We start from the raw sequence: 9,709 nt of genomic DNA on the forward strand, positions 1-9,709 counted from the left end.
TATAGCAATTTTTTCTGGTTCAAGTACACCTCCTGGGGAAATGTGGTGAGATAAATAACACAGTATTATTACACCCATCACCACTTAAGCGAGAGCCATGTAGCTTGACGTTAACCTTAAGAACTATTTCAACTTGAACGCATCGTGTCTATTTTGTAGCATTTTGTACCAATCTCCTGTGTGGTAGCTGAAGCGCAGTACAGGTACACTTACAATTTTAATCAAACAGGTTCATTTGCTTTAGCCAGTACGTCAGCTCTACTACCCCATGCCCCCAGAAAGGCTTTGTGGACTCTGGTAGATGTTTCATAGAGCTGAAGCCACTCTAGCATCCAGCTTGTTTTGACTAAATTTGTCCTTTTTGCAAGGTTCACACGTGGTTTCTACTTTTTGTATATGAAAACAGTGGAGCGTCTCAGATTTGCCACCTCCATTACAGTACCACTTTAGCCATTTTGTATTTATCAGTGATACAACCCAATAAACCTCATTTCAATGAGTCTCAGCTCTTAGTGTGTTTTTGGTGCAGAGTCCTTGAACCTCAGCTTTCCTTCCCACACAGTTAGTGTTTTTATAAGCCCCCTCCCCTGTAGGGGAAAACCATGAATGTGGGGTTAGTGCCGAGTCACCAGGTGCCTCCAGCAACAGCAGTTCAGCATCACAACAAACCTTTCCTGCTCCCAGAAAGGTGAGATCAGTCTTTCCAGGGAATACACGAAGAGGAAGGAGTCCAAGACACGTACCTCGCTGCCCACAAACAATGCTGCATGTAAGTTTTTCCATCCTTCCCAAGGCATCATGATCCCAGGTAAGGTTAATGTTCAATGGATAATTAGAGCTTGCAAAACAAACTCATTAGAGGACTAAGTTTGTACTGTCATGCAGTTAGGAAACGGCATCAGGAAGCTGAACAGGTTTTGTTCAGGCATGAAACCAAACAGACCTGCTTATTTCTAAGCTGAGTTGGTGATGCATGTAGCAGTTGTGTCTTAGCTAAACTCAGGGAGAAAGCCAGACCTAATCCTGCTCCGCAGTGACAAGGGAGCTTGCATCATAAGTGCTATAGTAAACTATTGCTGGAGGCTGCTCTCCTTTTCTGGGAGAAGTGAAAAAACTTGCACAGTAATAATTCTAGGACACAAGTAGCATTTTTTTGTCTTCTCATACTTTATTTAGAGTTAGCCTGCATTATTCACTAAGTACTTGCACGCTTTACAATACAGTCCAGGAAACCTCCTGTGTGCCCAATGTAGGCACCAACAGTCCCCACCCCATTGTTCTTTGGTTAGAAAAAAAGGCTTTTTAAAAAAGTCACCATCCAAATAGCAAAAAAAAAAAACAACCAAAACAGTTTAGCTGCACCCTAGAAGAACATGTTACAACAAATCTGCCACTGCCCAGGGCCCCGCACAGGCTGCGAACAGACATATGGCTTTTTTTTTTTTCCTTTTCAAGTAACTTCTTCTACAGAAGAGCGTAACTCTAAACATCTGGTGTTGAATAAAGACTTCAGCACAAGTCAAACACAAGCAGTCTGGGCAGACTGAGCATTTGTGAGAACAGAACCATGAAGATCATTGCTTTTGCACTGTGGACCAGTGCTCTACCTCCCACGGGATTGCTAACGCCACACCGAGCTCCCGGGGGAGCTGCATGCCCAGGATCCTGACTGTCACCTAGTCCCTGCAAGAGCAGGGCAGGCTTCCTAGAAGAGCTAGCTTAAACATAAAGCAGCTTTGCTAGCATGAGTAGGCCAGAAGCGTAGATGCTTACACCTTAGTACAACTAATGTGCATATGCTTCAGCTTCCAGTAAATATCTATGACCTCAGAATAGGAAATTCCACTTCCAATACAATAAATAAAAATATTGCATTTTCTATCGGCCTGTTTGGGAGTCAGTTTGGAATGTTGTTTTCAGTGCTAAAGAGAATCCCACATTAAGCGGTTAATGCTTTCAGCTCTTTGGGTTTCAACAGCTTCTTGGCAGCAATGATGGTGTTCTTCATCAGCATGGCAACTGTCATGGGCCCAACTCCCCCAGGGACCGGAGTGATGTAGCTGGCTTTCTTCTTCACCCCTGCAGGAAGGAAAGCTAGAGCTTCACATACAAGTCAAAAGCAGCGACACTTATCAAGCTGGCTGGCCAGTACAAAGCTGTAACCAGTCTAACATTGTTCAAATTCCTTCAAGATTACTAGCTAAGGAATAGCAGTTTCTCAAGGTGGACTTTTTCCCCCCTGTAATTCAGGGCAGGGGAGTGCACACCATAGTCTGTCCATCCCTGCTACAGGCTTAACTGCAAAGCCCAAGGTAGGGGAAAAGCAAAAAGCGAGGTCTAATAGCTGGATTTCTAGCACAGAAATGTCAAGTCCAAGACTAGATGTGGGCTTCACACGTGCCCTTGAGGGCAGCCACAATAAAGTACTAACATTCCCCCTCTCTCTTTCTTCCAGGAGGAGGTTCCAGTGTCTCTCACGCAAAAGCGCAGGGCTCATCGCCAACAGTCTGTCTGGGCAACGTTGCAGCTAAGTGGTGAGCGAGGCCAGTGAGTAGCAAGCCAGAAGGTAAGTTCTGCATGTTTTTATTTAAAAGCAGGAGTATGAGTGATGAATTGGAGGAGAGGCAAAGCAACCTGACTGCTTAGGTTCAGGATGAGTCTCCTCTGCCTTGCAACATACAGCTTTCCCATGGCATATTTACAGGAAGAGCTGCACCCTTGCATATGGTACAATTTTGAATGCACCAACCAAGAGAACAGAAGCACAGTCTGCCTCTGCTCAGTCACATGAACTGGGACTTTCTCCTCCCCCTCTCAGCTCCCTAGATGTTTAACTCTCAAGGAACCAGATGCAGAGCCTTTCCATACCTTCAAAATCCACATCGCCAACCAGCCTTGACTTGGCAGTGACAGGATCCTGCACTCTTGTTATCCCCACATCAATAACTGCAGCTCCTTCTTTGATCATATCAGCTGTGATCAGGTTGGGTATGCCTGCAAGAAGAAAACAGAATCAAATGCTCATGGTGGTGCTAAACAGCCCCCCTGCTCCCCTTCACCCCATCTTCATGTTATGTCTTCACTCACCTGGGCCTTACTGCCTCAGAAAAGAGTTGGACTCAATCTTAAGGGTCTTTTCCAACCTGAAGGATTCTACCATTCTACAAAATGCAAATCTACCCAGAGTTGCACAGTCCAGCACTACCTCCTTAATGTTCAGCTCCATCAGGAATTTGAGCTGTTTACTTATAACCTCAGAGTGTAAAGAACTGGAATCCACCCCCAGAAAGAGGTCTGGCAAAGCAGCTGGGACCAAAGCATCCTCTCCAAGTCGAAACCTTAAAGCTCACATTTGAAGTCTGTGGCTGTGTTTGTTCACGCAGCTCCAGCAACTTTTTTGCACCTGCACTAAGTCAGCAAGCTGGACCAGCGTCCGAGACCACTGCAACCCAGCTTGGCAGAGGCACTGGCTTTGCCCAGGGGCTGTAAAACCCCCAGATGACAGGGGGAGAGGGGTGGGGAGCAGCAGCTTTCTGCTAAGCCACCCTTTCAGGGTGGAGTGTGTTTGTCTGGTTCTGCCAGATACTGCTGGCTCAGAGGAACTCATTCCCACCCTCTGCTTAGTTACCTCTTTCCTGTAAGCCTTCCCCTGGTCTGCTGACCACCTTTGGCAATTCACATGCCTTACCTGCCAGCAGCACTTCTGCCGTCGTTACGTGCACCAACACCTTCAACACCACTTCTAATCCTTCCAGCACCTTGTCTCTTTATACCCAGTTTCCAACCCACATTTTCTCTCCTCCCTCCCCACAGGCTCACACCCAGCTTCTGCTGCCAAACAGACACCCCAAATCAGCTCAACTCCTCTGCTGATGAACTAACTCCATGCCAAGGGTACAGCCTGGAGAAGAGCACACCTCTGAGAGATTCCTTGTGCTCTGAAGATGGCACTGCAGCTGTCGCTCAGCATTTTGTCTGTCTCTAGGTAAGCAGATGCTATCTTGGTATTTTTTTTTCCCTCTTCCTCACATAAATACAGAACTGTGTGCATGTATAACAGAGCCTGTCTGTAGCCGTTCCCTAGATCTGATCAGGTGCTTGCTGGCATACCAACCCCTCCTGCCAGATGTTATTTTACATTTCAAAGGCAGAGCTACAAACAGCTCTGCTACCAAGATCAAGTATGTGGCTCCTAGGCTTAATCACAGGATTAACTGGCTGGCTCAAACAGCCCCTCAGCTGCTGTCCTAGCCCTCGCCTACAGCAGCTGCAGCCAGCCATGAGAGCACCAGACTCTCCTACACTGCCAGAGCTGCCTCAGATAGGGAGGCCCCAGGACATTCAATACTGACAGGATTGTCTCCTGTGAGCAACGATTCCCATCAGAAACGCCACACAAACTGCAGTGCGGCACCCTCTGTGCGCCTTGCCTGCACTATTAGTAGAGTTGGGTCTTACCTGCTGCCGCTACCACAATATCAGCACGGATAGTGTGTTGCTTCAGCTGCTCCTTGGGAGTGTAACGGTGGGATATTGTGACTGTGGCATCACCTGCAAGAGTGGTTACATGGAGCTTTTTAATTCACATACACAACTCAAACCCAGGCACTTCTCTAAATCTTCCCCTTTGACCACCTGTGTATTTATCAGGAACATCAGAGCCTGATAAGAAACCCCAGGGAACAGCCTACAGAGTCAGAGGGAGGGATATGGTACGGAAGAGGACAAGGACTCACTGAAGAAGGCTCCAAAATGTTACAAGACTGACTGTACAGAGTTAACTCCTCAGCCTTGACCACAGCCCATGTGATGGGCCAGAGTCCCTAAGGTGCTCCTGGGACTGGTTTAGGAGCCTAAAGAGGCCCGCGTGACAGGCAGAGGATTTCCTTCTACAGCTGCCTGGCGCACAGGCTCTGAGGCCACCAAGCTCTTACCTCCTGGGCGCTCGTGCCTCCCGTCCGTATGCAGCAACATGGCGATGGGCATGCCCACATTCTTTGACCTGCCGGCCACCACCACGTTTTTCCCCAGCGTTGGGATGCCTGCAGAGGACAAGATGGAGTCTTAAAACAACCACAAGCTGGAGTTATGCCAGGCAGCAGCCAAATACTGCAGCAGCAGCTTACCAGTTCTCTTAATGATCTCCCACACCCCCCACGGGGTAGCCGGCAGCATGGAGTACTGGTCAAGGCACATGCGACCCACATTTATCACATGAAAGCCATCAACGTCTTTGTCTGGAGTCACAGCGTTGCAAATCTTGCGCTCATCAATATGTTCTGGAAGAGAAGAAAAAACTTTAACTCTAGGGATCAGCCAAAAGCCTGCTCTTTGCAGTCAGCCAGAGCCCTGACCTCCTGCACCAGCCCCTTCAGAGTTCAAAAGCTTGAAGCTACTCAAGACTTCCAGCAAGCTCAAGGCTAACTGCTCCCAGCAGAAGGGAACTGGAACTGCTTCGGGACTACAGCGTCGCTAATGCTGAGAGGGTATTTTTAGGCAGCCTCAGCATCACAACAGAGTTCAAGCTTCTGGCTCTGGAAGCTGATACTCCCTCCACAAGAATAGATTTCTGTGACCCCCAGCAACTTAACTCATGCAGGCAGCTGTGTGATCGAGTAGCTGCATCAACTTCTTTATGCTGCATCATGGCAGGGTGCCACCTCTCATGTCATTGGGTAGCCCCCGTGCTACTCCTCCTTCTGGCACATACAAACCCTTAAAAGCTTTATGTTAAAATGAAACAGATGGAAAGCTAGCTACTCACCAGGTAAAGGAAGCTGTACTAAAAGGCCATCCACACTGGCATCATTATTGAGTTTGCTGATCAAATCCAGCAGCTCCTCTTCAGTAATAGAAGCCGGCCTGAGGATGGTTTCACTGCTGATTCCTGCACAGCCATTGAAAGCACTGCATTAGAGAGCCACGTGGGCACAAGTGCAAGAGCAGTTTTCTTAATCCATGCAGATTTAAGTTGCCCTGTTCATTGCTCTACTAAATCTGACAAGCACACACCAAGGATCATATGCTTTGTGTAACAAAGAGCACCTTCCAGGCCGGAGACCTTCACAAGGCTTGCAAGTTACGGTTAAGGGCCGTTAGTGTCGGTCTAATGACCTGGGAAAGACTACTTGGAAGCAGAAACCCTCCGAATGCAGAGAGGGCTTGGAGAAACCTAACCAAAGTGTGCTACAACGGAGATGCAACTGCACATCCTGTGGTCCCTCTTGACACAGCAAGAAGGGGATGTTAGCCTAAAAATCTCAGCTCCAAAAGAAGGCTACGGCAGGACAAAACCCAAGGAGAAATTAAACCCTTTATTGCCCCTAACCCCTTTCAGCACATTTTCTTCAGAAGCATACTTGGCCAAACAATGAGCAGGACCTCAGCTTGCAAGATTGGAAGCAGTCACAGGGTAGCAAGGATGCTGAACGATGACTGCATCTCAAGTATTTGAGGAAAGACGGCAAAGCAGAGCCTTGTCTGTGCTTTATATGAACCTAGAAAAACTGCAAATCCAAACTACAGAGCTTGATGTTGCCCCAAGGGACTCAAATGGCACAATGCACACGTGAACTGTGTTTATTAACTACGTCCCAGTACAACAATGAAGGCAGCCAAAAGAGTCATAGCAAATGCTGGGGCAAACAGGGACTTCCACGCAGCCGAGGTGAAAAGCTGCCAGATGGATGGATCCCAAAAAGCTTCCCTCAGCCTCCAGCAGAGAGGACTCCCAACTACAGCAAGATAAAACACTCACTTACTCCACTTTTTTGGAACAGAGCGCAAGACATACCAACGTCAGCAGCCGCTTTGGTTTTGTTCAGTACGTAGGAGTGACTTGCTGGATCTTCACCGACAAGAACAACGCTGAGGTGAGGTCTCTTGTTTCCAGCTGCTACCCACTGCTCAACCTCGTGACGGGCTTCCTGCCTGATCTGCCGGGCCAGCTTCCTTCCAGAAATCACAACGGCATCATTTCTGCAACAGATAAAGCATTACCAAAGCAGTCAGCATCGTTAGGACTTGTCATTAGGGCTCTGTGCAACACAGACCAGGAAAAGCTCTTTCACTCAAGCCTTACTTTACAAGCCTATTGCACCTTTATACCAAATCATATTAAGCAGCATAGTTCAGTCTTAGTTTACAGCTTTGCTGCCCAAAGCCAGGATCAGCAAACAAAACTACCAAAGGGACCAACTTATTTGTGCAGCCTGAGAACGCTTACACGCTATTCTTCTCTGCGAGGTGTGGATCGTTTGTCTGGTGCATGTTTCAAGCTAAGATACTGTTAGCTCCCATTTGTAGAAAGCCAGTCACTCATTCCTTGCAAAGGCATGACAGCTTCACTACAAAGGGCGTACATGAAGCAGAACTCACTCCACTTAAGTGGAGCTTCCACCACCGAAGAGGTCTATTGAGTAATTCCAGCTCATTGGATGCAGCAAGGGAGGCACAGCGTGCCATGCTTCTGTACCGAGTGCTGTTCCCAGAGATCCTCATCCCCCACAAATTCCTCGGCGAGACCGTCGGCCCATCTAGCACAGCACGCACCTCACGCAAGCCAGTCTCATGCCTTCCCCTGCTCAAGTAAGTGCTGCTACAGCTACAGTCGTGCCTTCAGGCTGTTAAAGCTGGGCTGGGGGTACGTGGTTTCACCCCCTCTGACAGACTCCAACGTCTAGCTGGAGTAGAAGGGACAGTTGCCCGTTTGAACCAGGTCAAAACAACTCCTTGCGTACATTTCTGGTCTAAATTGGTAACGGGAATATCCAGTCACCACCAAATACATTCCAGGCAACTAGACACCCTGCAGTACATAGAAAGGCTGGCTTGACCTACAGCTAGCTGGGAGGCCACGGCTGCCAGTCCCCACTCACAAAAGGCTGTCACAACACTGCTCACATTTGGTTTTTTTTTTCTTCAGGTTATCACTACAACTCTTATTTGAAGATCATTCTTGTTCACTAATCCCTTTGGGAGAAGGTACACCTTCACAAGCTTCAGTTCTAGACTTCACTATAGCATTGCCTCATGACGAGCACCTTACTTGCTCCATTATTCCTTCCTCTGAGCCACAGCTAGCAAAGATGCTCCCACAGTGTTACTGTCATTTATGGTGCCTTCCCAAATCGCAAGGACCAGCTCATTTCTGAAGCAATATACATCAGAACTCCACAAGCTACTCAACTTGCCACAGGAATCCAGGAGACGACTGACCCACAGGAGAAAGCCCAACAGCACCGAGTGCAGTTTCCAACCCTCCATGTACCATCCAATGGGAGTGAGCCAAACTGCTGCAGTTTGTCCTCAAAAATCTGTCAGCTGCCTGGCGCACAGACCTTCTCCTACCAGGATCCCACGTTAAGTCCAACACTGCTGTATTCTGACCTTCTCTAGGTACAATCCTGATCCTGGAGCACTGGGGACAGCTGCCACAGGGGAAAGCCACCACAAGAGCCGCTCCAGCCACATACCTGCATCCCTGACCTACTCAAATATGTAGTTTTCTCCCATTTACTGGGAATTAAATGCTGCTTCATCCCCAACACTAATCACCCCAGTCAAACTTATTTAACAATAACCAGCAAAACCCCATTCCAGACCAGCTCAGCCCCCTGGCCCTCTAATTCTTATATTCGAGCTAAACCTGCGCTAAACTACTGTACACCCGCTTAGATACATCTATGGAAATTACAAGTGCCTGGCAAGCTAGGGAAAGGAAAACTCATTAGATCACAGACACCTCATGCCAAGAGGCTACCCAAATCTTCCCCTTACATAAGCCTGAAGTCTGGGTGCCCAGCCTGGGGTTCCAGGGGACGGGGAGAAGCATCAGTCCCCCTTGTGAGCTATAGGAAAGCCAAAATAAGAGCTGGGAGCCCTGTTTAGAGTAGGGAACGGGGGTGAAACCAAAGCACCCGAGCAGCAGCAGCTCCCTGAAGGGCTCTCGGTGCACGGGAGCAAAATCCACGGGAGGGTGGTGCAGAAGTGGAAGGAGAAAGTTTGTGGGTGCACAGCCTGAGCCACAGGTGGGATGCTTGGGGTACGATGCTTCGGGGAGAGGGGGGGTTCTCTGGTCCCTCTCACACCGTCTTAATCTGGGTTCAGCCTGAGATCGGGCCCCGAGAGGCACCTCTGGGGGTGCGGGGAGAGCCCGGTAGACCCGGTGTGTCCCCCCACCCCCCCGCCCGGAGTGAGGGGGAAGCCCAACATACACCATGCAAGGCGGGAGCGGGATTTCATCAGCCTGCACCGCTCGGGGTGACCGCTGGGGGTCCGCCTCAGTCATCCCCGGTGCCGGTGGCGATGAGCCGGGTCTCTACCCCAGCCCGGTGGGTGAGGCGAAGGAGAAGGTGGGGGGGGTGAGGGCCAGGCCGAGCCTCCCCCTCCTCACGCCAGCACTGGGCGGAGGAAAGGGACGATCCCCACTTACCCCACCACACAGGTGTATTTAAAAAGGCCGGATCGGGCCGTACCTGGGCGCGCTGAGGTGGAGGCGGCGATCCCGGGGCCGCAGCGCGGCGCGGCCGAGGGTGCGGAGCGGGCAGAGCGCGGTCGCCATGGCAGCGGCGGGCGCTGAGGGAGCAGCGGCGGCGGGAAGCGGGAGTGAGGCTCTCTGCCCCGCCCGTCGCCTTATATAGGAGGAGGGGCGGGGAGAGCGTCCGGCTCCTCCCCTTCTCGCCGCCCGCGGCAGCCAATCCCGGAGGGG

At 49.9% G+C, this 9,709-nt stretch overlaps 1 protein-coding gene across 1 annotated transcript in view; it reads right to left on the bottom strand.

Annotated features, from left to right (window-relative positions):
- Nucleotides 1–1,433: 1,433 nt before the first annotated feature.
- MTHFD2 (methylenetetrahydrofolate dehydrogenase (NADP+ dependent) 2, methenyltetrahydrofolate cyclohydrolase) overlaps nucleotides 1,434–9,709 on the bottom strand; it is a 9,038-nt gene continuing 762 nt past the window's right edge. Inside the window, exons 3-10 of the mRNA XM_010562857.1 lie at nucleotides 9,477–9,576; nucleotides 6,794–6,978; nucleotides 5,765–5,887; nucleotides 5,127–5,279; nucleotides 4,935–5,042; nucleotides 4,459–4,551; nucleotides 2,869–2,994; nucleotides 1,434–2,079 (exon numbers count right to left, since the gene is read on the bottom strand). Coding sequence (XP_010561159.1) covers nucleotides 1,940–2,079; nucleotides 2,869–2,994; nucleotides 4,459–4,551; nucleotides 4,935–5,042; nucleotides 5,127–5,279; nucleotides 5,765–5,887; nucleotides 6,794–6,978; nucleotides 9,477–9,562 — 1,014 coding nt within the window. The 5' untranslated portion in view covers nucleotides 9,563–9,576 and the 3' untranslated portion in view covers nucleotides 1,434–1,939. The remainder of the gene's footprint in view (nucleotides 2,080–2,868; nucleotides 2,995–4,458; nucleotides 4,552–4,934; nucleotides 5,043–5,126; nucleotides 5,280–5,764; nucleotides 5,888–6,793; nucleotides 6,979–9,476; nucleotides 9,577–9,709) is intronic.

Source organism: Haliaeetus leucocephalus, unplaced genomic scaffold (genome assembly GCF_000737465.1).
Source record: "Haliaeetus leucocephalus isolate CR32 unplaced genomic scaffold, Haliaeetus_leucocephalus-4.0 Scaffold162, whole genome shotgun sequence".
NCBI classification, from domain to species: Eukaryota; Metazoa; Chordata; class Aves; order Accipitriformes; family Accipitridae; genus Haliaeetus; species Haliaeetus leucocephalus.